Below are 25,733 nucleotides of genomic sequence, written 5' to 3' on the forward strand. Positions count from 1 at the left end.
AAGAAATGACCAAAGCAGGCAGCTTTTATGCTTTTTAGACAAAGAAACAACAAATTTGTGAAGAACTGACAAGACAAAGAAACTTAGGTTTGGGTACTCATTAGCGAAGAAATGAGTTTGTTACACAGAGTTTGTTACACAGCCTCCTTGCCTGGAATTCCCCATCTCTGGTGATAAGGATGTCTCTCTACCTCCTGGTGCAGGAAGGGTATATTCCACATGGGAGACTTATTTCCTGCTTTCAGGGGGACAGAGAGGAGGGTCAGAGTGCCCTTCTTGCCTCCACTGTCTCTCAAGTAACTTTAATTCAGCATAATCAATCTGCCACTTTGGCATATTTGGGGGTGGCTCACCCCGAGCTTCATGAAACCTAACCACCCATCAAAGGATGGAACTTAACACACACAGTGACAAAAAGAGAACAAGCCACTAGAAAACACAGCACGGATGAAACTCATAGATGTACTGAGTAAAAGCAGCCAGGAAAAAGCACTTACTATATGGTTCTCTTTCTATGAAACTCTAGGAAAGATTAATGTACAGTCACAGAAAGATGACTAGTGGTTTCTTAGGGACGCGCGAGGAGTCTTGACCGGGAAGGGGCACCAATACACTTCTTGGAGGATGGAAATGTTCTATGCCTTGATTGGGGGGCCACTGGGTGATACAGTTGTCAACACTCATCCATCTACACACTTAAAATGGGTTCGTTTTACGGTGTGTAGATTGTCCCTCAATAAAGCTGACTTTAAAGGGAAAAAAAAAAAAAGCCAGAAACAAGAGCAGGATTCCATTCAAGAGGTTCAAGGGTGGGAAAATCTAATCCACAATGACAGAAATCAGAGTGACGGGACCTCAGGAGGGTGGGCATGACTGGGAAGGAATACTTGGGATTTTCTGGGGGTGATCTGAAGCTTCTTTCTTGATCTGAGCCGTGACTCCTGGGTGCGCACAGAATTTTATTCATTGAGCTGCACCTTTAAGATGTTACGGAGCTCAGGGCTGGCTGCTCGAAGCTTGAAAGCCAATACTCAAGAAACAGGTGTTGGTAGGAAACGAAAGATTGCTTCACACAGGAGGCCAGCAACCTGGGGGAGAAGGCGGACTTGTGTCCAAAAGCCAACTCCCCCTGCCAATCAGAGCCTTTAAAGGGGAGTTTCAGGGGTGTACAGGCAAAGGGAAGGGTCTACATGCAGAAACAGCACGGTCGTCTCCGACAATCATCTTGAAATTGGTCTTGCGGTGGTCTCGTCAGTGTCATCTTGTTTTAAGCACAGTTTAATCTTCAGTTCCAGGGCTGGCTTGTGCCCATTTCTTTGAGGCCAGTTCTTGGAACGGAGATGGAGCAGCTTATGTCATGGCTACAGTGTGGTCATCATGGAGTTAACTCTTTCCACCTAGTGGGGGTTTCAGTATTGGCAAAACAGCTCAAAGGGTATGACTCAGAATATTATCCATAGCCTTTGAGGAGGAACTAAAGGTCCTTGACTTTGTTTAATGACTAAACTTTATTATTTTGTCCTGTTTGCTTTTCTTTGCTTCTGCATTTTTTCACTTCTCTGATTAAAATTTATTCTATGGATAAAGTTCTCCTACAGACAAAAGGCAGGCGGAGGACATGGAGGGGGCAGTCTGTCCTGGGAAGGCCCCACGGGCTCCTGCTCGGTTTTGATGTGTTACATCTCAATTTTCAAAATATGGTCATGAGGACGATGCAACATTACAGCCAGAGTCACCACTTACTGGGTGTGCCTGAGTCCAAAGACTATACCCTCGACAGCAAGAAAATGCTTAAAACATAGTGTGACGTGGTCACACGATCAGATCCACACTCAGTGGGCAAACACACAAAACAGACACACGGGGAAACGAGAGGAAGGAAAGACACTAAGATCCCAGCAGGGTGAGGCTGTTGGCAATGGATGCGGCTTTCCCACATCTCTGTTTTCTCTCTTCTAATATATGTGGTTACACTTTGATGATTATAAAAGAGAACTGTCACAACTTTTTTAAACACTTTGCTATTTTGAGAGCTAAAATTTGGAAATAACCCAAATGTTCAACGACAAAGAATCGGTTGTAAAATATATGTGGCACATCCATTCAGCAGAATAGGGTCTGATTCAGCCTCCTCCATCTGAAAAAGTCCAGAGGGAGAGCTGCAACTAGTAATTCCGTTTTGTTGTTTTTGTTGTGTGGTGTGTGCGTGTGTGGTTTGCGTTTTTGTTTGGTTGGCTGGGTTTTTTGTTGGTGGCGGTGGTGGTTTTTTTGTTTCGTTTTAAGAATGGGCTTCCAGGGCTTCTTCCCTGGTGGCGCAGTGGTTAAGAATCTGCCTGCCGATGCAGGGGACACGGGTTCGAGCCCTGGTCTGGGAGGATCCCACATGCTGTGGAGCAACTAGGCCCGTGAGCCACAACTACTGAGCCTGCGCGTCTGGAGCCTGTGCTCCACAACCGGAAAGGCCTTGACAGTGAGTGGCCCGCGCACCGCGATGAAGAGTGGCCCCCGCTCTCCACAACTGGAGAAAGCCCTCGCACAGAAACGAAGACCCAACACAGCCAAAAATAAATAAATAAAATTTTTAAAAAAGAATGGGCTTCCAGGGAATTTTCAGGTTCTGCTTTTCTTATTTTTAAGTGCTATCTTATTACCTGGATGATTGGCTACAAGCCCAAGTCACTCCTGCCATCAGAAATGGGGAAAATCCAAGTCTCGCCCACTGGAATCGCCACCCCCTCCTCCCTCTGCCTTCACTCCACACACCCTCGGCTGCGGCTGTCCCAGATACTCGCGAACCTGATTTCACCGCGTCAAGGGGACAGCGGTGACTCAGAGACGCGATGTGGCAGGGAGAGAGGTCGTCGAGCGCAAGACGGAGCACACAGCCTTCGTCTCCACAAGCGTTCGCTGTGTGAACTTTGCGCGTCACGGCCCCTCTCTGGGCTTCAGCTTCCTCCTGCCTATAGCAACTGGGCCCCGGGGTGGGATGCAGTCTGCGCGCCAGGGCTGGTACCCAGCTTGGATCCAGACGCGGACACAGACGAATGGGGAAGGGCTCTGCCTCCAGGCCCTGCACGACTTTCAAGCGGCTCCCTCCGTGCGGGTTCCCATCCGCTAAGCGAGCCCCGGGGCCTCCGGGGGCGCACAAGGGGCCTGCCGCGTCCAGGGAAAACCCTGCTGCCCCGTCCGGGCTCCTCCGCCCTACACCCGAGTCGGCTCCAGGGTGAAGTCCGGCCGCCCCACCCCAGCGCCCCACCCCAGCGCCCCACCCCGCATCCTCAGCATCCACACCACTCGCGGCCGCCTCATTGGCCGGCGCCCGCTCTGCAGGGCCGCCCCGCAGCCAATCGCGGTCACGGGGGCGGAGCTGCGGGCTCAGCCGGATGCTCCCAGCTGCTGCGGCCGGACGCGCCTCAGGCCGGAGCTGCCCCTGCCCCTCGGCGGCGCACCCTGACAGGAGAAGCCGGCGATGCAGGAGCCGCTGCTAGGAGCCGAGGGCCCGGACTATGACACCTTCCCCGAGAAGCCGCCCCCGTCACCAAGGGAGACGACGCGGGTCGGGTGAGAGCCTCTAGGCATAGGGTCTGCGGGTGGAGGCTAGGGATGGCCCTGGTATCCTCCAGTGGGCAGCTGGCTCCCATCTTGGGCCTCCACTGACTGTCGGTGAGTGGCCACCAAGGGGCCATCTGGTTCCCTCCTGCCCCAGACACACTAGTCCTATTTAAGGAGCCGGTCCTCCTGAGTACAGGGCCCAGCCCCCAATTGGCAGAGACAGGGCGACTGAGACCCAGAGGGGGCGAGGGGCTTGCCTAAAGTCACACAGTAAGCCTTGAATGGCAAAGCTGGGGGCAGACACCGAGCCTCCTCTGTGGGAACAGTGCTCTGCACCTGCGTCTCAGCCACAGCAGTGGGCTGCAAGGGCTGTCCTCATGCCCTGGGGGTTTCCCAAGGGAGCTGGTGCTCAGGCCTGGGAGGTGCCAGTCTGACCAGCTCTTGACCCAGCCGTCCCCAGCACGGCCCTCGGAGCGGGTAGCCACCGTGCTCAGGACAGGAAGCAGTTAGGCGAGGAGGGACTCAGAGATTCTGACTGCTCTGCACCCCCCATGCACCAGGGCCCTGCAGAACAAGAGGGTGTTCCTAGCTACCTTCGCTGCTGTGCTGGGCAATTTCAGCTTCGGGTATGCCCTGGTCTACACGTCCCCTGTCATCCCAGCCCTGGAGCACTCCTTGGATCCGAACCTGAGTCTGACCAAAACCCAGGCATCCTGGTTCGGGGTAAGAGCCATGCTCTGAGCTGGAGGGGGGCAGGGCAGGGGGGCCAGGGACGCACTGAGCTCCGTCCCAAGCTAGGAACCCCCCAAAGGTCAGCCTTGGGACCCCCTCCAGGGCCCTGGTCTGCCCCCTCCCCCACCCTCTCCAGGCTGGGGTGGGGGGGTGGGGCGGGGGGGGTGGAGTGAGGCCAGATAATGGCTGTGAAATAAAAGGAGGAAGTGAAAGCCGATGGAGAAGGAAAGGAGCAGGTGGGGAGGTGTCCCTTAAGGTCCCCACCCAGTGGGGCTGAGGGCTCCCCAGATGCCCCCACCCAGAGCTGGGCTGTCATAGCAGAGAGGACACCTCCCTGGATGAGGGGCGGCAGGAGAATCAGCTACTAATGGAAAAAGCACTGCTGGGGCACAGAGGGTCCCAGGATAGATGGTGGGCATGTAAGTAGGAAGAGCACAGGCCCCAAGAGTCCCAAGATTCTACAATAGCAATCTTAGCGGCCTCAGATTTATAACCACAACACGTTAGCTAAGGTAGTAACACCCAATGCAGACTGCGCACCTAGTATGTGCCGGGCCTGTGCTAGGCACCTGCCATGAGAGCCGGTTTACTCCAGGGCCAACCCTATAAGGTGGATGCTACCGCTGCCCCCATAATGCAGCTGAAGAAACTGAGGCTCAGACAGGCTGAGCACCGTGCCCAGGTCACTGACCGGATCCAACCTGGTACACTTGACAGGGAATCCGAGAACCCCCAAATCTTAAAATCCCAAGGGCTTCAAGTCACAGAGTTCTCCTGCCTGCTCTATCACAGTGCTAGACATTTAAACATCAGGCTGGACAGAGCCACTGCAGACCGCTGTTGTGGCATCCCTAACAAACAGCTGTCCACATGCTGCTTGTACCCCTCTGGAGACAGGAGGCTCACTACCATCCAGGGCCCTAGTCCGGCAGCCCAGGCTCCTGGGACAGCCTGGAAAAGCAGCTGTCTCTAGGCTCTGACGGGGCCCTGCACCCTTTCCCCGCAGTCCGTGTTCACCTTGGGTGCAGCGGCAGGGGGCCTCAGTGCCATGGTGCTCAACGACCTCCTGGGCCGGAAGCTGAGCATCATGTTCTCGGCTATACCCTCGGCGGCCGGCTATGCGCTCATGGCAGGTGCCCACGGCCTCTGGATGTTGCTCCTGGGGAGGACGCTGACGGGCTTCGCTGGGGGACTCACAGCTGCCTGCATCCCGGTAAGGCCGGGACTGCCCACCCCGGTCCTCTCGCTGCCTCACCATCAGCTGAGGCCTCCTGGCCTCGGAGCCCCCTGGTCAACAGGGATATGTTTGCCAGGGAGCCTCAGCTCAGCCCCACCAGGGCAGCTAATTTGGGGGGAATCTGAAACCAGTCCCAAGCCGCCCCCAACTCTGGACTCCCCAAACTTCCTGAGTCCTGACACATTGCTCAATCAGAGAAAATCCACATTGAGCAACGCAACAAGAAAGGGAAGGGAAGTCCCTGCCCTGCGCCCTTCCTGGGACCCCCCTCATCATACCCATCATTCCACACACCCACTCGGGGGCTGGGCAAGCCCGGCATGAGACGAAGGCCCCTGAAGGAGCAGAGGCCAGAGTCCGGGTGCCCTTGGGCCTCCCAATTCCCAGCCTCACGCCCCCACGTCAGAGCTGAGTGCTTCTGCCCACTTGGCAGGGCAACTGAGGCCCAAGGGAGGCCACACCGTGAGTCACGATGCGGAAGGGAACCCCGCTGGAAGCCCCCGCTCCCTGCTCCCCACAGAGCCACCTGTGCTACCTCAGCCGGGCCCGGGCACCTGTGTTCTCAGCGGAGGCCGGGGTGGGGGGATGTGTCTTGCAGGTGTACGTGTCTGAGATCGCTCCCGCAGGCGTCCGTGGGGCCCTAGGCGCCACACCCCAGCTCATGGCAGTGTTTGGATCACTGTCTCTCTACGCCCTTGGCAAGTATCATCCACATGCGCTCTAGGCGCCTCCCCCGTGTGCAGGCCGGGGGGTGATGGGGTGCCGCTGAGCAGCCGGGGGTGGGAAGGGATGAACGTGCCCCCAAACGGATTCCATGCTGGGAGGCCGGAGGCATAGCTGCCTTCATGCTGTGTGCCTCCAGGCAATTCCCTGCACCTCTCTGGTCACGAGGTCCCACCCCTAACTGGGCAGGGAGAGCTTCTCTTGGGCTGGCAGTCTTTAAACTGTCTTTTAACAGCAGAATGTTTTCTGTCAACTAGTCTTAGGTGGGAAGACCATAGAGAAAAGTGATCAGAGTGCAGCCAGCTGAGGTGGGGTGGGGGTTTGGCGGTAGAGGCCCCAGGACCTTGCTGCTCAGGCTACTCCTCCATCACCTTGCCGTGGCCCTTGAGACCCTCCAAGGACCTGGGCCCTGTGCCAGGGGCCAGGCAGTCCCTGTGGCCCCTCTCGATTGAGACCACAGAGGCCTGGAGCAACCAGGGTAGGCTTCCTATAGGAGGTGGCCCTGGGACTCACACCTGAGGGCAAATGAGGCTGCTCAGAGGCCCCGGTGGGAGGGGTTCTGGGCCCAGCGCAGCCCCAGCTCCTCACCCGCTCCTTGTGCCCAGGCCTGCTGCTGCCGTGGCGCTGGCTGGCCGTGGCCGGGGAGGGGCCTGTGCTTGTCATGATTCTGCTGCTCGGCTTCATGCCCAACTCACCTCGCTTCCTGCTCTCGAGGGGCAGGGACTCGGAGGCGCTGCAGGCACTGGCCTGGCTGCGAGGGGCTGACGCTGACATCCGCTGGGAGTTTGAGCAGATCCAGGACAACGTCCGGAGACAGGTGTGGGAGGGGTGGGCACCTACAGCACTGTGGGGCTGTGGCCATTCACTAGGCCGTCACAAGCCTCAGTTGCTTTTCCTGGAGAACAGGGATAAGAGCAGTTCCCACCTCTAGGAACAAGGGGTGGGGGGGTGGGATGTCGTGGCCCCTGGCCCAGGGCGCATGCGCCGTGCGGTGGATGCCTGGGGGCCCGGCGATACTGACAAGCAGGAGTCTGCCTTGGCCCACCCACTGATCCAAGAGCCTGGGTCCACGCAGGGGTCCCCGGGCCTGTCCCCAGAGCCAGCGTTGCCTCAGTGCTGGGGATCTTTCCTGGAGGAGGGAAGAGGGGAGCCTCCTACCCAGCTCCATGCAGCCCAGGGCAGGTTGGTGCCAGCCGGAGGGGTGGGCACAGCCCCCTCAGCGGCAGCCTCGTGTCTCCAGAGCAGCCACCTGTCGTGGGCCGAGGCCCGGGACCCGCACATGTACCGGCCCATCGTCATCGCCTTGCTGATGCGCTTCCTGCAGCAACTGACAGGCATCACGCCCATCCTCGTCTACCTGCAGTCCATCTTCGACAGCACTGCCGTCCTGCTGGTGAGAGCCCGGCCCCACACCACCCGCTCTGCCCCCAGACCCGGGGAGGGCACCCCTGCGGAGCACCTGCTCTGTGCCGGGGTCTGGGGTGCACGCACACGCGCAGACACCAGCATCTCTTAACTGCTTCTGGGCCAACCACCTGTTCTCAGAGGAATGTTTGTAAACAAAGCTTGCATGTTTTAAAATAAGATAGGCAGAGTTACAAGGAAAACCAGTTCTATAGAAGCATAGGCCCCCTGGGAGCCACAGATCCCAGGTTCAGAGCATCTGCCACCCACTGAGGAAGTGCCTCCCCTCCAAACCTCAGCTTCCTCCTCTGCGAAGCCAGCATGGCTTCATCCACCCTCCCTGGGGCTCAGAGGGAGATGAGGCCTGAAGATGAGCGACAGCACGGTTCCACAGGTTGTTGTTATGCCTGGATCCGGTGCCAGCCCTGGGCTCGGTGGTGGGCACAGCAGTTGTGCCCCTGCCTGCGAAGGCCCCACGGGCCGGGCTGGGTGACCAGCGGAACGCCTGGCACAAAGCAGCCGAGCCTGGGGCCTGTCCCTGCAGAGCCTTGGCGGGGGCGGTGGGGCGGGGAGGAACAGCAGGCTGGGGTCCCTCAACCCCGGGGGCTTCCTCCTTGCAGCCCCCTGAGGATGACGCAGCCATCGTGGGAGCTGTGCGGCTCCTGTCCGTGCTGATTGCCGCCCTCACCATGGACCTGGCCGGCCGCAAGGCTCTGCTCTTTGTCTCAGGTGAGCACAGGCCGCTCACCTGCACTCATTCACTCCTCCAGCAGCTGCCACGTGTCTTGCCAGCCCTCGCGGTGGGAGCGCCAGGGGGCCTGGGTCAGACCTGCCCTGGTGGCCTCCGTCTCCCCAGCGTCTCCCCAGCAACAGGCGAGGGCCCAGGCATCCAGAAAGGTCTGCTGGGGCTCATGGGAGCAAATGAGCTGACGATGACACACATGCTGGGTGTGGTGGGAGCCCAAGCGCGGGCTGGGTGGGAGCTGGCTGCCCTGCAGGAAGAAGCCTCCAGTCACAGGCGGCCTGAAGGGGACTGGGCCACACGGGGTACAGGGCGCTGAGGGGTGCTGGCTCAGAGGGTCCCGGCCCCCCGAGGGCCACCTGTCTGTCCACAGCGGCCAGCATGTTTGCTGCCAACCTGACACTGGGGCTGTACGTCCATTTCGGTCCAAAGCCTCTGACCCCCAACAGCACCATGGGCCTGGAGAGTGTGCCCCTGGGAGGCACAGAGCAGCCCCTGGCCACGCCCACCAGCTACCTCACCCTAGTGCCCCTGCTGGCCACCATGCTCTTCATCATGGGTAGGTGTGGCAGTGCTCTACGGGGTCTGGGGACGGGGCTGTCTTGGGTGTGAGGTGCCGGGACGCGCCGGTGTCGTGGGTGATGTCACTGCCGTCCTGGAGGCTGGGGAGCCGTCCCTCAGCAGCTCCAGGGAGACACGAGAGGCCTTCCCTCCCCCCCCCCCCCCCCGCCCGCCACGACAAATGGGCTCTGAGCCCGCCCCTCCCCACTTCCGGCAGGCTACGCCATGGGCTGGGGGCCCATCACCTGGCTCCTCATGTCCGAGATCCTGCCCCTGCGGGCCCGCGGCGTGGCCTCGGGGCTCTGCGTGCTCGTCAGCTGGCTCACCGCCTTTGCCCTCACCAAGTCCTTCCTTCTGGTGGTGGTGAGTGCTCTGCCCCGGGGACCTGGGGCCTCTCTGGCCAGTGCCGAGAGCCGTGCTGAGGCTTCTCCGTGTGTCCCCTCAGCCTTAGCACACACCCCCTTCACGCCGAGGCCAAGGGCCGTCAAGTGACAACATCCATTTCAGCAAACAGACTCGGCTCAGGGAACTGTTGGGAGAAGTCAGGTGATTGACCTCCCAGGCCAGGGTGGGACCCAAGTCCAGAGAGCCACACCCGCCTGCCCTGCCTGTCACCCTCCGGGGTATCTGGGCCTTCTGTCTGGGTGGGCAGTTTGGGTCTCTCCATCGAATGCTTCCCCATCCCCTTCCCCTTCCCCCAGCCTCTTGGTTCAAACCCCCAGCAGGCCCTGAAGCCAACCACAACCTCCAGGTTCCAGCTCCCAACTCCCAAGTGGGAGAATCTGATGGGGACAGCTTAGATGGGGCCTAGCCTGGTGCAGTCAGTGGATCAGGGCAGGGGTGGGGGCGCCCTGAGCAGGTCAGCCACGCTGTGGTGGCAGGCCTGCTGCAAGCGGGCATGTGGGACAGCTGAAAATGAGAGGTGGGCACTGGGACCAAGGAGAGAGGCCGGTGTCTGGGGCAGGGTGGGCTCCGGCTGGGAGCAGTCAGTCCTGGGCCCAGCACAGAGGAAGGCTGCCTGCACCCCTCAAGGACTCGAATGCCCTGCCGAGGCACCTGGATTTCACGCTGGAGATGGTGGGGAACCCGGGGGTGGTCCAAGCAGGGGAACGAGATGAAGGCCTGCCCCCCAGGCTGGCTGATGCCTGCAGGGCCACGAAGCTGGTGCTGGGGCGAAGCACCTTTAGTGTTCCCCTGTGACCCGGAGCCCCTCTTCTCTCCCAGAACGCCTTCGGCCTGCAGGCGCCTTTCTTCTTCTTTGCCGCCGTGTGTTCCGTGAACCTGGCCTTCACAGGCTGCTGTGTGCCCGAGACCAAGGGCCGGTCGCTGGAGCAGATCGAGTCCTTTTTCCGCAGCGGGAGGAGGTCCTTCCTACCCTAGGATGGGGCCCCCGCCGTTGAGGGCCAAACCACTGGGTGGTGGAGCGTGTCGGGGCCCCAAACCTGCACCCCGCGTCCAGGAGGCGGTGTCAACCCGCCGCCAGCCAGGGCACAGGAGGACCGGCCAGAGGCCTCACGGCACGGCACACGCACCAGCTCTGGGCAGGCAGCACCCCGTCCAGCCTCGGCCCTGGCTCAGGTGGCCCCAGTGTCACCCACTCGTCGGCCAGACCCACCGACGGAGGGGGCAGCCACGTGGCCCCGGGGCCAAGGCCTTGTTGGGCGACCTCGGGCCTAGTGCTCACTCACGCGTGGAGGGCCATGCCGAGGACACACAGGGCTGCTGGTGGTGGAGCGGCTCCGCACAGGGACGTCAGCCCTCCTCCTGCTCTGATCACCTGGCGGCCATTGAGCCTCTTGGCTTTGGGGACCAAGACAGAAACCTGGGCCTGTGAGGCCTATGGACACCGCAGGGACCGTCCTGGACCCCCAAAGGCCAGGACCCAGCGTGGACACTCCCTCCTACACCCACCCGCCTTCTGGGAACAGGAAGCGCTCGAGTTCAAGCCGTGTTCACCCTATTTATACAAATAAATCGGGCCACGGCCCAGGAGAGGAAGGAGTGGGGTTTACTCCAGGTCAGGGAGCTCCCCCAGCAGCCAGGCTGGACCCAAATTCTCAGCCGAGGTCGCCAGGGCCTGCTGCCCCAGGCCACCTCTCTACGGCCCCAAGCTGCCCACAGCCAGGCAGAAGGAAGAGGCGAGGGCCGTGGGCCCCCAGCCTTGGGGTTCCAGCCCCTCCTAGCTGTGCGAGCTCGGCCAAGCCACCGTCCTTGTCTGAGATGCTGGGAGCAGGCCGGCACAGGGCCAGCAGCATAGGGGACCTCGATACCGTGGCAGTTACTCCCGGGGCTGGCCCCTGCTCAGCCGGTGTAGGGTCGGGGCATCCCTACCGCTTACTTAGTGTCCCGGAGGGAGACGGTAACAGGCGGACCACGTGAGAGACCATACAAACCGCTACCAGGCTTTATTGCTCAAAATGCAAGCCAAACACAGAGTAAACAAGGACCACGAGAGAACAGAGCCCAGGGCCGCAGAGGAGGGAGAGGGCCCTGGTGGCCTCGCCCTTCCACCACCCGGCAAGGTGGGACCCGCCCCCCCGACTGGGAGACAGGATCGCAGCTCCAGGGCTGCTCGGCTACACTTATTCGGAACCTCGTCAAGTGACCTGCCCACTCTGGCCTGTGACCGAGGGGTTGGAGGGCCCACCCAACTTCCTCACAGGGCAGAAGCGCAAGCTTCCTCAACACACAGCTAGCCCTTCTCCTCCTGCAGCAAGAAGACCCCCACCAGCAAGGCCCCGGAGGCAGGGGTAGGAGTGGCCCCAGAGTCCCACTTCCTGGGTAAGAATGAGCCAGGAGGGGCAGGCAGGGCCCTTGCTCCTCCTGGGAGGTAGACAGGCCTCATTCACGGCACACGCAGGAGAGAGACACACACAAACACAAACACACACACACACACGCACACACCCTGCTGGCCTGGAGAGACCTACAGCCCACAGCCCTTTGAACCCAGTGCTGGCCTGAGGAAATTGGTCCTGGAGGACCCCGAAGGCACGTGCCGGGCTCCCTGGACAGCTGCTGGGGGACGCTGCTGTGCCCAGGACAGTGCCTGCCCTCCCAGCCTCAAACACTGACAAACCCCTGAGATGAAAAGTCCCTCTGGGAAGCAAAGACCGGGGCGCAGCCCTGGGGCTGGATCCACAGAGCAGGAGCTGGCCCCTGGGCTCTGGGCGCCCAGAGCAGGCCCAGCCTGGGGTCCCGGGAGGGGCAGGAGCTGAGCCCCAAGCCACCCGGGCGGGCCAGGCCTGTCACACATGCCAATGGCTGAAACCAGTCCAGCAACCAGAGCAGCCGGTGGGCAGGGCGGAAGGAAGGGACAGCGCACGGAGGGAGGCTGGGGAGACGACGCGCACGTCCACACAGGCCCCGCTCCCTGGTGGCCTGGCACCCAGCGCAGTGGGGCAGCTCACGGTGGGAGCAGGGGCGGCTCTAGCCTCTGCCCAGCTCTCAAAAGGCAGGAAGCTCCCTGAGGACAGGGCAGGGGGTGGGGTCAGCAGGTCCACACCAGAGAGGTGGATGGGCAGCCCCGCGGGGCAGGGGAGAGGCTGCCCTCCGCACGTCCTTAGCACCGGGGCCTGGGGGATGGGGAGAACCTAGGGCTGGCCAGGCCCCCGGGAAGTGTCCTGGCTCTGTGCTAGTCCAAGCTTCCCGGGAACCGGGGGAGGGAGCACACCGCGACCAGCGGCTGGGTCACTACCTGGGCTGCCATCGCGGGTCGGGAGCGCTGTGGGCTCCCGTGGAGAACAGAGTGGCAGGGGGTGTGGGCAGCAGGACACCGCTCCGCCCTGATGACAGGAGGACAGAGGCAGCCCAGGTGGCTCAGCTTACGGGATGCTCTCCTGCCTGGAGGGCTGAGAGGAGGCCACTGTGGCCAATGCCCAGGCCTGGGTTGATGGACCTCCCACCTCGAGACGGGACCAAAGTCTCCAAAAGCAGCTCCTCGTGGGCCTTCAGCAGGTCTCGGGGGTCCCGCCAGCTGTGTAAGCCTGGAAACCCACCCAGGGGCCTCTTGCCGGCAGGCCACGCGAGCTGGGAAGAGTGGGGTCAGGCGGGCCGTCTGCAGAGCTCTGCAGGCTCCGCGCGGCCTCACGCCCCGAGGCCTGGATCACCCCGAGGCCCCCGCTGCCTGCCGCCACCTCCCATCCCCTCGATGCTGGCCAAGGCCCTCAGAGCCCTCACCCCAGCCCCTCGGCGCCTGGCTTGGGGTGATGCCAATCTGGGGGAGGGGCAGACAGAGGAGGACTCCAGGTGCGGGGACAGGTGAGAGGGACTGAGGGAGCTGGACACAGGCTCCTCTTCCAGGCTGCCCCTCAGGGTCAGTGTGCCTCGGGGACGTGCTCACACACACCAGAGGGCCGACGGGGGGGCGGGAAGGCCCCCCGACCACATCACAGCTCCCCCTCCAGGGTGTCCGTGAGCTTCTCCTCGTCCGCCTGCTGCTTCTGCTGCTGGATCCTGGCGTAGGAGATCGCGTCGCCCCTGGGGAGAGAGCCAGTCAGCGCCGCACGGGGGACGGACCCCAGACACACAGCCCTCCCAGCATCCGCCCCATTCCTGACCGGTGACCCAGGTGTGGCCCACAGACAGAGCCTAGCGGGCCCTCCAGTTTCCCCAGGCAGAGACCCTATTGCTAGGATGGCGGAGACACATCTTGTCACCTCTAAGAGTGACAAAGGCTGCCTGGGATGCTGGCCTGAGGGTTCGGGTTCTCAGTCTGGGCTCCGCGAGAGAGGGTGAATGCTGACCGTGGAGCCAGGTGTGGGCCCCGACGGGAAAAGGCTCTCAGTAGCCATGCCTCTGTCACCACTGCTACAGGCTGTGACGAGGCACGACGGGGCCACCAGGGAGTCCCGTGAATTCTCCTGCTCTCACTCCCTAGAGCTCGGACACCCTAGAGACATGGATGGGGGTCACTGACAGCCTCTGTGCTTCCGTTTCCACAACAGAATAACGGGGGCCACTCCCAGCCCTCTCCTCCCTGCGAGACTTCAGGAGGCGGGAAGTAAAGATCCCCCACCCCCGGGGGCTGGGACCAGCAGACGCACTTCTTGCCCAGAGCAGACAGTCCGTACAGCACTCCGGTGGCGAAGGCGATGGCGTTGCCCAGCAGTGTGGTCAGGGTCAGGCTGATGACGATGGGAACGACGGCCATCCTAGAGGAGAAGCAGAGGTCAAAGGGCACTACCACCCCGCAGCCACAACACCACTTCCAGCTTCCCAGGTTCACCCAGCCCCCTTCCCAGACAGCCAGGAACAGGAAGGATCCCCAGAAATCAGGTGGGGCACAGGTGCACAGCCGGGCTTCGTAAAGTCCTCAAACACCCGTGAACTTGTCTGTAAAATTCTGTGCATTTTCTGGGGAGAGAACCCAAAGCTTTCATCAGATTTTTGAAAGGATCTGTGATCCAAATAGGGTTAAACAGCACCAAAATGGCCCAAAGCCCTGTGCATAAAAACAGGCAGACCAGAAAATCCAGTGTCAGTTCAGTCCCTTAGCGGCTTTGTGACTCGGGGCAAGTTACTCAACTGAGGCTCAGCCTCTCTATGGTAAGGTGGGGATCAAACCTCAGAGGTTTTGAGACTGAATGAGATAAGGCATGTTAAGTACTTAACACGATGCCTGGAACAGCATAAGCACTAAATAAATGTTGGCTCTTATCAGCGCAGTAAAACCAGCCATATCTCAACAAGGAAGATCCCAAAGGTTAAAGTGCACAAGACACGGGGCTTCCTTATTGCAAGGTGCACGCCAAGAACGGCTAACTGGCTGGTGAGGCAGCTCTGTCTGGTCCAGGCTGGCACCACCCGGAGACAGGTGTCCACTCTGGCTTAAGTATCCATGGGGCCGATGCCTGGTCCTGGTTGGGATTTCCAGACTGGTGGCAGTGATTTGGGTTAACACACACACCCTGTACACAAGGAAGACAAGACTCTTCTTAGACTCTTCTCGGACTCAACCAAATGAATTCTACCTGAATTTCCATTTGGGCGGGACATGTGATCATGAGGTTTTACTGAAGTTATAAACTTTCTAAGTAATAGAAATTGCAAAGGAAAAGAAAAGACCATGGGGAAAAATCTGTAAAAACAAAACTAAAGGCAAACAACAGGCCAGAAATACATTTGCAGGAAATATAGCAAAAAACTAAGAAATCTTTAATATAGAAACACATGTAACTTACTAAGTAAAATGTTACAATGTCAAAAGGCGAAAAGGAAACTAGACGCTTAACTACCAAAAACGAAAAGGCAATTAGTAAAAAACATACAGAAAAAGATTTTACCTCAGATAACAGATACAAATGTGAAAAGGGCACACGGCCCTGGGCCGGGGGAAAGACAGAAGAAACTCAGGTACTCTCTTTGGAAAGCACTTTAGCCACATACTGAAATCTTTTAAATGACTGTAATCTTTGACCTAATAACCCCACACCTGGAAATAGATCCTAAGGAAGTCATCATCAACACAGAAATTTTTAGCACCAAGATGTTCATCACAGCCTGATTTGTACTACAGGTTACAAATGAAGAAAAGCATGATACGTTCAGCGGAATAAATATTCCTATCATTAAAATTCATCTTATGGGGACTTCCCTGGTGGCACAGTGGTTAAGAATCCACCTACCAATGCAGGGGACATGGGTTCGATCCCTGGTTCAACCCCTGGAAGATCCCACATGCTGCAGAGCAACTAAGCCCGTGTGCCACAACGACTGAGCCTGTGAGCCACAACTACTGAGCCCGCGTGCCTAGAGCCTGTGCTCCGCAACGAGGGAAGCCACCGCCACAATGAGAAGCCCATGCACCACAACGAAGAGTATCCCCTGCTCACCACAACTAGAGAAAGCCCGCGTGCAGCAACGAAGACCCAACACAGCCAAAAATTAATTAATTTTTTTAGAAAGTCATCTTATGAAGCCTTTGTGGTAATACTGAAAATATTTCTACCATGATTTTAAGGGGAAAAAAAAACAGGATACAAATGTACTTGTAATGGTTAAAACTGTGCGAAAACAGGTTTTAGAAAATGCCTGAAGACAGAGTGAAAGGACACATATCAAAATGTTAACGAGTAGTGGGGCTTTGGGTAACAACTTTTTATTTCCACATTATTTTTAATGAATATATATTACTGTTAGCATTTTTAACTAATTAAAAAAAACAGGAATGCTGGCAAAGGAGGCGCCAATGCGTGGTATTTCATATTCCTCTGTGCTTTAGACACAGTGGGAAACGGCTCTAGAGCTGAGCATGTATCCTGTGCTCTGACACAACTACTGGCCTCCAGAAAGGGAAGAAACCCTTGAAATAAAAACCTCCATATTTATTTCTAAAGATAATCTAGACACAACCACTACGGCTGCTGCTGCCAGACGCTGCTGAGGGCCTCCTGGACACCAGGCACTGCTCCAGAAGCTGCATTAAACACACCCACAGATTAGTTCAATCTCACGGCTCAGATGGGAGGTACTATGTACTGAACTTGTTGTCAGATGTGGGAAAATAAGAGAAAAGCATATTTGGAAGGCACTATTTTTTGTTCTACAACTTGCTTCTTTCCCCTTTCATGTCAGGACATCTAGATCGGCCACACTCCTGAAAGGCTGCACAGAGGCACATACGGATCTACCAGAATCTGCTCTACAACTCCCAACTGATGGGCCCACAGTCCAGGCATTTCTCGCGTTCTCTATTACACGTACTGCCGCGAGGTGTACGCATCTCATGTCTGAATACCGTGCGGCTGGACCTGTAGGCCAGACGCAGAGCCCTGGACGCTGGGTCCCATCGTATAGCGGGTCCCTCACGTGACTCTGCACAAACGCCATCCCTGTTTAAACCTCTACCGAGAGTAAACTAAGCAGCCGTCCGCCCAGCCCGGCCAACACTGTCACCTGCAGAAGCAGGGTCTGGGGGAGCCGAGTCAGGCCCGGCCCGCGGCCCCTCACCCGCAGTAGAAGACGGCCTTCTGCCAGGAGCGCAGCTGGTCCACCTTTGCCGCCACCATGTTCGCAAACTCGATGAACTGGCAGCAGAAGGGCGCCTCGCACAGCAGCAGGACGAACGCGTTCATGCTGCAGAGAGAGGAGCAGGCTGGCGCCCAGGCCGGCGGGTCCCCCGCCCCCCTCAGGGCCCCTCCGCCTGCTCCCGGCTGCTCCCCACACTCTGGGCTCCAGGAGGAGCCGGAGCAGGGCAGCCAGTCCACCGCCACGGCCCGCCCTCGGGATGCCCTCGCTGGAGGAGGGAACTCGGCGAGCCCTGAGCGCAGCGCGTGTCTGCGCTGGGGACAGCTGAGCCCCAGGTGGCACGCCAAGGGTGCCTGCTCCCGCCTTTGGGTTCTCCGTGTCCGGGTCACAGTCACCGTGACCAGACACTGGGCCCTCACAGCGGGCCGGGCCCTTCCATCCACCCCCACCGTGGAGGGAAAGCACCCTCACTATCCCCGTTGGCCCCCAAGAACCCCCTGAGCCCCAGAGCAGGAACTCACACAACTAATGCCACCCCAGGTCTCCCACACACCACTGGTGCCCAGTAACCCTCACAGACCAGTCCACCCAATTCAACTCACTCGTGTTCCACCTGGGAGGTGCCCAGAAATCCACACGCCCCAACCCCCCGGCAGGACGGTCACACGGCTACTCACATCATCCACACGCCGGCCGCAATGTTCAGAGGGTGGACGGTGATGCAGGTGAAGAGGCCGGAGATGGCGCAAGCTTGAAAGCAAGAGACGGGCAGGGATCAGCAGGGAGGAAGGGACAGAGCCTGCGGGCAGGCCACCTGGGCAGACGGCGGCTCGTGGAAGCACGAGACCCCTTCCGACCCCAGCACCTGGCTCTTACAGCACCCAGACGTCTCCCCACTGCCACCAGAGACAAGCAAGGCCAACACAACGACTCCATGAACAGGTGAGGACGCAGCCTCAGACAGGCGAAGCGGCTTGCCCAGACCTCACGGCCCGGGTGCGGCCGGACCCCAGAGCTGGCTCGCTCTCGGGGCTCAGCGAGGCAGCATGGACGTCCCGCCCTCTCTCTGTTCTGGGGTTGGAGAAGCCCGCCCTCTGAACCCCAGCTGTCCCAAAACCCATCCCACAAGGTGCGTAGCATGAAAAAGAGAATGTCTCTCAAGGGCTCAGGCCAGGGCAGGCGGCACCGTGCCCAGGGCAGGCCACGAGAGAAGTCCTCTGGGTCTGGGTTGGGACAGGGCTGCCCCTCTTGGAAAAGAAATCAGGACCAGGTCGACCTGGATCACAATTCCAGCTCTGACCCGCCAGCCCAGTGACTTTGCGTATGTTCTTTTCACCTTTCCAGGCCTGTTTTCTCTCCTGCACACAGGACAGCCCTACAGCCCAGCCCACCCACCCGGAAATACCAAGGGTCTGCAGCGGGGAGGGTGCATCCTCTCCTACCCCGGAAAGCGGTTTCTCTGATGCCCCAAATGCGGAGCCTCGCTCACCCCTCCCGACAGCATCCCACCGAGGGGTCCGCACAGTCTCCTCCCTCCTCTCTCACAGCCCCCAGCCCGGCTCCATCGAGAACTCCGGGAGTCTGCCCGGCAGCGCCTGGCCGCTGGGCAGGAAGCTGGGCAGGAAGCTGGGCCTTCCGAGGCAGCGATGAGCAACCAGTTCATTAAACTTGCAGCAGCTCCCTCTGCACCTGACCTGGAATTCTCCGGTTTTCCCATGTAACCCTATGCAGACAGCAGACGACGGAAGAGGAAACCAGGTGCAGTGAACCCAAACTGCAACGGGACCGCCCTCGTACGTCCCCCGCCAAGGCCTCCTCCAGCGACAGATGTACTTCCTTCCCGCCTACTAAAGGCGGCACCTGTCCTGGGACAGGTCACACACACATTCAGGCAGCAAGGCTCCCCAGGGCCACAGACGTGAGCGCCCACGATACAGTACTGCCCCTGCATGACGTCAGCCGTGCCTGGTCTCACCTGACAGCGCCCCATACTTCCTGCCGCAGTCGGCACGTCACCTCTACCCCACTATCTACCAACAGCCAACCCTGGGGGAGGACCAGGCTTCAAGCCAGACAAGCCAGGCTCCAGGTAGGAGTCCTTTAACCATCAAGGGCTGGAAGATGTCCCCTCGGGGTGTCCAGCACTCTTGCCAGGTGAGGGAGGCGCCCTGTGCCAGCCTATCTCCTCCCAAGCTGATGATCAGGACCCTGAGGAAACGCCTCTCCCGAGACCCCCCACTGCGTTGGAAGGTGACGCTACAGCCACCAGCCGCAAACACGAGGCTTAGCTGAACTCCAGTTTCATCTCTAAAGCTCCTCCGTGCTTTGCATTCTGCTCTGTATTATATACTATTTGGGATTCACACGACAAGCACTTTCCCCAAATCTGCAGGTGAAACTGACATTTCAGAGCGACGTCACAGGTTTCTCCTGAAGCGTCATCTGTAGCCCCAACACCATGAACTCCTGGGGTGGCCCAAGAATCCCACTTCGAAAAGCGCAGAACTAGATGCGACGCCAGGGCTAACGAGGGAGTTGGCGGGGCAGCTGACCCCAAGATGGAGGGAGGAGGATGACAGCCCACAGGCCACGCTCAGGCCCCTTCCCTTCTCCCCCCCACCCCGCCCCATCACTGTCACTCCCACAGCAGCCTCGCTCTCATCTGCCAGGGAAACAGCTACCCAGGCTCCAGAGGATCATGTCTAAGCCCTGACCAGTCTCTCCTACAAAGTCAAAAACATGCTCCCTCTGAAGAGCAACGACAGGGACTCAGAGGCCTTTTTGTGACTGGAGGGAGGGCCTGTCCCGTTATCACCCCTGAACTTTCATCCAGCCTCCATCCACCCGGGAGGACCACGAGCCTGGAAGGGGAGCCTAAGGAGGTGCTCCTTCGACATATCGGGTCCGGGTCTGCTTGCCTCTGGAAGACCTGCCATATTATCCTTAGTTTACTTCTGTAGCGGATCTGCCTTCCTACGTATGTTCTTTGGGGGACTGCGCTCAAAGCGCCTAGCTTTCCAGGAAACCTGAGGTCGGGGTGTGCGTGTCCGCGATGCGGGGTGGGGAGTAGAAGTAGGGGACATGAGGGACGGTGGAGGCAGAGTTGACAGCAGAAGGGAGAGTTGACATCAGGGGAAGCGCGCTGCCTCCAGCGCGGACCCAGAGGAGAGGCCGTCTCCCTCAGCTCACTGCGTGGCCCTCCCGTGGGGACCGCCTGGCCCTCAGGTAACCTGGCCAGCACCTGCCCCATTTATAAACAACCTTCGCCCAAAGGTTAAGGCACCTGCCGCCCGCACCCACACCCGAGTCAACAGGTGAGGCGGCCTCCAGACCAGACTGAGCCTGAGTTTCAGCACTGGCATCTGGGCAATCTCGGAAGGCCCCCGGAGTAGGTGCCGCACTGCCCTCACGCTCAGAGGAGCCGTGGAGGAGCAAGTCTCGGCCGCGTCGTTCCCTCCTGGAACGTCCCTTGAGCTGCTCGACAGCCCCGGACCCAGGAGCCCAGGCCGCGGGCCGGTAACCACAGCAACCGCATAAGCGCCGGCTTCCCTCCGCCCCCGCCGCGGCCCAGAGCCGCGCGTGGCCCGGACACCCCGGCCCCAAGGCGGCCTCTTCCCGGGGGTAGGGGGGGCCGCGAGGGGAGGCCACGGGGAGGGGGGCGGGGGGGCGGGGCCGGGCGCGCATGCGCAGCGTGCGGCAGCGCCGGCCCCTCCCCCAGGCTGGGTACTCACAGACGGCCCCTAACACCCCCGACAGGCGACACAGCCAGCGGTACCACCATGTCACGCCCTCCTCCTGCTCGGGCGGCGCCGAGCTCACGGACGCCACAGCCGTTCCGCCCGCACCACTCATGATGCCGCCGTCCGGCGCTCCCGCAGCCCTCACAAAGGGCTCCCCAGCCGGCCGCGTCGTCCCGGCGCGCTGCCTTGTGGGAGAGGCGGCCGCTTATTAGCATAGGGGGCGGGGCTCTCGGGGTCGGGAGAGGGGCGCCCGAGAGGCTCGTGCTCATTAGCATAGAGGTGGGGCCGCGGGTAGGTGCGCCCGAGCGGGCCCGTGTTCATTAGCATAGGGGGCGGGGCCCGCAGGGACCTGGATGAGGAGGGCCCTAAAGGCTCGCGCTTATTAGCATAGGGGGCGGGTCCTGGCGCCGCAGGACTCCCCGGCAGTCAAACATTCCCACCCAGACTAGTATAGGGGCGGGGCTTCGGTGAGAATTATCAGGTGCGCCAGCCTCAGGGCCCCATCGGGACTCCCAACTCCCTCGCCTCTCCTCCCTGGGTAGGAAGACGACCGCTAGGGGTGGCCAGGGGGTTGCTCAGATCTGGTGTGGATCTGGAGTCCGACCGCGGCCAGGGAATCCCTGCCGTGTGGGGAGGTGGGTTTTCAAGCCATATTTGGACAGGTTATGTAAAGAAAACGCCACTCAGACCTCACGTTCCGTTTATTGGTACCCGAGGGGCTGGGAGCTGCTTTTCCGGAGAGTCTCCCCTCCCACCCTCTAACGTTTTGCACGTTGGAGGAAGCCCTAAAGGAGATACTTAAGATTGGAGGGAATTCGAATTGGAAAGCCAGGCACCTAACGGGTGCTCATAAATGTCAGGTTCCTTCTTTTCCCTTCCCGGACCGGGAGGAGGCATCCCACTGTGACCGCTGGTCAACTGAGGGATGTGCTTGGAGATGCGGGGCATCGTCAGGCTAATAAGTTCTAGCCTGGAGGGTCCAGTACTGGCCCCGAAGGCTGGTGTGCGCCTCCAGGAAGCCCTGGCTAAACTCCATCTCTGCCTGGCTGCCCTCTGACTCCCAGTAGAGCGTCTGTTGCCCACGGAATGTCATTGTCCTCAGGCTGTGGATATCCCGGATCTGGGAGGAAAGGGGCAGCCCCAAGGGACCGACCACAAATGATAATTAGCTAGCATTCACGAGCCCTTAATATACAAGGTATCATACACCCAGGGTCACATTTAATCCTCACACAACAGCCCTATCAGGAAGACATCATTATTCTACCTAGGAAACTGAGGCTCAGAGAAGTTGTGCTCCTTCCCCAGGGATGCACAGCCAGGATGCCAGAGCTGGGATCTGAGTCCAGATTAGTTTGATTACAGAGGCCAGGCTGCCTCCTCCAGGGAGCTGATACCTTACAGATGCCAGTTCTCCCAGAACACATGAAAACCTCATCGGGGAGGGCTCGGCCCACTCTTCTGGTAAAATTATATCAGGGTCTAAAATCATGCTTCGGTCCTGGGTGAACTGGCAGTCTACATTGGAAAAGGTCTCTTCTATTTCATTCTTGTAGGGAACTCAATAAGCATTTGTTGGTGAATAAGTGGAGGAAACTTTTCTCCCATTCTCTCACTAATGATTTTGAGGGTTTTGATCAGAAGTAAACTCAGTGGGTCCTATAGCCCAGCAACCCCCAGTCCCTGTCCCCAGAGATGGATGTCCAGAATTAGAGCAGAAGTCATCCTGGTGGCCTCACCAAGATGTAGCTGGAATCCGTTTCCTCGGTTCTGGTGCCCGTGTCCATGGCCAGGGCACGGATGGCGATCCGGGCCTGTGGGGCCACATCGATGAAGATTCGGCAGCCCCCCATGTTCCTCCCATCCGGACTCAATGATGGACTCACGATTTCACCCCGGGGTCCAAAGAGCTGCATGTCACATCCTGCAGGGGGAGAGCAGGCGTACAGACTGGGTGTGGACCACCTCCGGAACATAGGAGTCCCCCAGAGTGGCCACTCTTGCCAGAGGCCAGGGCAGCAGGGCAGCCGGGGAGCAGTGGGGGATCAGTGTGGCACTGCGGTCAAGATCGGGGCTCCCAGGCAGAAGTCTCCACCGAACCCCATCTCTACCACTTCCCAGTTGTGTGACCCTAGGTGAAGGCTTTAAACGCTCCGCGCTTCGGTTCCTTCCTCTGTAAAGCGAACGGAATGACAGCACACACTGGGCAGGGCAGTCTTTAAGAGGAATCAGCAAAGTCACACGTGCAAAAGTTCTTCATGCTGCACCCGCCCCAACCGGGGCAGCCCCTCCTGGCTGCGCCTCCTGGGCCTCCCTCAAAGCAGGTGCCTGCATGTGGGGAGGCTGGGAAGTGAGGAGTGATGACCAGGTAGGAGCTGGTGCCTATGCACTGCACACTGAGGGGCAGAGGAAGAAGCCCCCCAGGGTCCCACTTCTCACCTGCGGCCTGGGGGGACCCCTGGGGAAGCCACCTTCAGCAAGCTTGGGCTGTGGAAGAGGGCAAGCCCCCTGAAGCAACCTAGACGGCTCTCCGTGGATACGGATGGGGCCACGGGCTAGCAGGGCTCTCGGGGACGCCATCCTCCGCACGAGGTGTGCACGTGCACCCACGCCCTGCTGGGCGGAGGATGAGCCAGGAGGACAGCGCACCCAACAGGACTGGGGGAAGAGGCTCGCAGAAGGACCTTAAAGGATCCTGAAGGACCTGAGTGCCGGGGCCAGGGTGTGGGGCCCGCGATGGCCTGAGGGAGGGGGTGAGGATGCCCGCCCATCTCGCGCAGGGCCCCAGAGAGGAAGGAACACCGTGCACCTCCGGGACCTCGTCCTGACCGCCCATACAGGGATGGGGGTGTCGGGGGGTGTCCGGGAAGGCGCTGCTTTTCATTCTCAGTCAGCTCAGCTCCCTGTCTGCCTTGCCCGCTGGCCCGTCGGGACTGGCCCCGTTGGCAGCAGCACCCAGCCAGCCAGCCTCTGGGGAAGGCGGGGAGGCTCCACGGCCTCGCCATACCTCGGTGGAAGGCTCCCGGGGCAGGCTGGCTCGAATACCGAAGCAGCACTCCGCCTCGCAGCTGCACGAGATGCTGCCTCACCACCAGCGTGTTGGCTTTGGAGCTGAAAGTCAGGCCGGGCAGCTTCCTGCACATCTTCCTCCACGTGAGCCTGCCCCAAAGCAGCAGCATCTCCCCTGGGAAGTGGCAGTGAGGTGAGGACCCAGCGCCCCGAGCCCAGGTCCTGACTCTCCCACTTGCTGGCTATGCGACTGTAAGGAACTGGACGTGTGATAATCTCTCCTAGCCTCAGTTTCCTCATCTGTGAAGTGGGGACAACCGCACCCCAGTTATGCGCTGGCTGCGACGGTTACACACGGGGATGCACCTGGAGAATCCCCCCAGGAATGGGGCACCCTGGAGTCGCACTCACTGCACCTAGCAGATCCTGTCACTGGCAACAGCTGCTCACGTGGCCCTAGACATACCTGCACTGCAGTTGAGGGAACTGTCGAGGACTCGGAGGGTCACCACCTCACCCAGGGGCCGCCCGATGGCCACTGCACAGTCCGCCCGCGCTGGGCCTCGCATGTCAATGGTTCCTGTCGGCTCAAGGTGCTGCCGGCCACAGGCGCCTGGAAAGGGGGCGGGAGCTTCCAGGTGGGGTATCCCCAGCAGGGCAGGGCCGGGGGCTTTCCGTGCTGGGGAAGGAGACTGGGAGCTGGGGCGTCTGGCGTCCTCCTAGGCCCCGCCGGAAGCTTTCTCAGGCAAGGAGGGGGCTGCGTGGGCCAGAGCATCGCCACCCAAGGCAGACAGCCACCACTGACGTGCCAGCAAGAGGGAGGCAGCGTGTACAGTGGGTCACACAGGCGGGGATTCTGACTCTGTGACACCCTCAGGTTGCTTTCCCTTGATGATAATAAGTGAGCTTGCACTTTACCATTGAGGAAGAGGCCCCCTGAACCCGGCCTCCAAGCCCATCCCTTCAGCCCAACCACACTCATCCCAGCGTCCCGGGCGCTGCAGCCACAGGACCACCCCCAGGAGGTCCCCACAAGGAGCACGGCCTGGCTCTCCCAGGTGAACATGCCTTTGCCCACCCCTCTTGCAGCCAGTCAGCCGCCCAGACAGAAAGGAGGAAGGAACGTAACTGGACTCTGCTGGGCTTTCCTGGGGCCCGGGCGGGAGTCCTTGCGGCCGGGGAGCTGGGGAGAGGAGGCGGGCCTGGGGCTGGGGCCACTGCGGGGAAGCAGTGGCAGCTGTGGTCTGGCCAGGAGCAGTGGATTCCTCGTGGGGCACCGGGCTGGGCGTCCCCTGCCCTGCACAGGGCCCAGCCCAGCAGCCCCGCACCGTCACCGGCTTGGGCAAATGCTGGCAGAAGTCGGCTGGCACGGGCACCTGGGCCTGGGGTCCGAGGCAGGCGTCGTGCCGGCGCTGGATGCCATCCCCACACGAGACAGAGCACTGCCAGGAAAGACAGGAAGGAGTTGGGACTGACCCCGCTGGAGGGTGACAAGGACAGCGGCGACCACAGGCCGGGCAGGATCTGACATAATCTTTGCACAACACGGGAGGCGGGCATGGGTGTCCACGCTCCTCAGAGAAGTCACCTTGCAAGGATCACACGGGGAGGAGGGGCAGGGGTTCGAGCCCAGGTCTCTCCCCGTCGCCCTCGAGGTCTCTCTGCCCTGCAGCCCCTGGAGCGGGGAGCAGGCAGTGCGGCTTCGTCCTTCCGCCCTCCATCACTCATCACAGCCTGGTGTCCACCCTCCCCTCCCACCCCGCACTGCCCCATCCAAGGGATCAACTCCCCCGACCCAGATGCCCAGGGTCCTCCTGACTCAGGCAGCGGTGGCCGTCTGCTTTGCCTCTTCTCCCTCCGCACCGTGAGCGAGCCCCTCTGCGGGGGACCTGGCCCTGTCTGCCTTTGTCTCTCCAGCGCCTTGCGAGGTGCTGGGCACGGGGTGGCATTTGCTCATCTGTGGGGAGTTATCAGCCCTTCATCTTCTGGAGTCTCCAGACCTCAGGGCCTCTTAAGGCTTACCTGTCCCCCACGTCTCTAGGCCTTGCTATGTCTTCCACCTCTA

At 60.1% G+C, this 25,733-nt stretch overlaps 3 protein-coding genes across 11 annotated transcripts in view; 1 reads left to right on the forward strand and 2 right to left on the reverse strand.

Moving 5' to 3' along the window:
• The first annotated feature begins 3,430 nt into the window (after nt 1-3,430).
• On the forward strand, nt 3,431-10,949 carry SLC2A6 (solute carrier family 2 member 6). Of its 3 annotated transcripts, XR_002645203.3 has the most exons (11): nt 3,431-3,561; nt 4,113-4,275; nt 5,291-5,497; nt 6,120-6,219; nt 6,850-7,061; nt 7,485-7,637; nt 8,269-8,377; nt 8,764-8,949; nt 9,169-9,314; nt 9,397-9,497; nt 10,176-10,284. XR_002645203.3 is itself a non-coding variant. In XM_022578232.3 (10 exons), exons 1-10 carry the CDS (start codon nt 3,470-3,472, stop codon nt 10,329-10,331), a joined length of 1,524 nt encoding a protein of 507 aa, XP_022433940.2. In that variant the 5' UTR covers nt 3,431-3,469; the 3' UTR covers nt 10,332-10,949. The 3 variants fall into 3 exon arrangements, 2 of the variants coding, with proteins under 2 accessions (XP_022433940.2, XP_022433941.2); XM_022578232.3 differs by lacking the exon at nt 9,397-9,497 and having other exon boundaries at nt 10,176-10,949; XM_022578233.3 differs by lacking the exon at nt 9,397-9,497 and having other exon boundaries at nt 6,965-7,061; nt 7,490-7,637; nt 10,176-10,949.
• A 2,265-nt stretch (nt 10,950-13,214) lies between these two features.
• On the reverse strand, nt 13,215-20,853 carry CACFD1 (calcium channel flower domain containing 1). Of its 2 annotated transcripts, XM_022578257.2 has the most exons (5): nt 20,651-20,852; nt 17,597-17,669; nt 16,902-17,027; nt 13,997-14,104; nt 13,215-13,430 (listed from the first exon to the last, which is right to left on the reverse strand). In XM_022578257.2, the coding sequence occupies exons 1-5, from the start codon at nt 20,769-20,771 to the stop codon at nt 13,340-13,342; spliced, it is 519 nt and encodes a 172-aa protein (XP_022433965.1). In that variant the 5' UTR covers nt 20,772-20,852; the 3' UTR covers nt 13,215-13,339. The 2 variants fall into 2 exon arrangements, with proteins under 2 accessions (XP_022433965.1, XP_089770117.1); XM_089913991.1 differs by lacking the exon at nt 16,902-17,027 and having other exon boundaries at nt 20,651-20,853.
• Nucleotides 20,854-20,968: 115 nt separating this feature from the next.
• The window catches only part of ADAMTS13 (ADAM metallopeptidase with thrombospondin type 1 motif 13), a 33,909-nt gene continuing 29,144 nt past the window's right edge, over nt 20,969-25,733 (reverse strand). For 5 of the 6 annotated variants that reach the window (XM_089913986.1, XM_089913985.1, XM_022578182.2 and 2 more), the window contains 3 exons: nt 24,798-25,110; nt 24,135-24,281; nt 22,466-23,843 (listed from right to left, as the gene is read on the reverse strand). In XM_089913986.1, coding sequence (XP_089770112.1) covers nt 23,215-23,843; nt 24,135-24,281; nt 24,798-25,110 — 1,089 coding nt within the window. In that variant the 3' untranslated portion in view covers nt 22,466-23,214. Of the gene's footprint in view, nt 21,780-22,398; nt 23,844-24,134; nt 24,282-24,797; nt 25,111-25,733 lie in introns of those variants that run through there. The other variant, XM_022578185.3, reaches the window with a different exon arrangement.

The sequence above is a fragment of the Delphinapterus leucas genome, chromosome 6 (genome assembly GCF_059928025.1).
Source record: "Delphinapterus leucas isolate spDelLeu-1000000601 "Yukka" chromosome 6, BTC_Dleu_Yukka2, whole genome shotgun sequence".
NCBI classification, from domain to species: domain Eukaryota; kingdom Metazoa; phylum Chordata; class Mammalia; order Artiodactyla; family Monodontidae; genus Delphinapterus; species Delphinapterus leucas.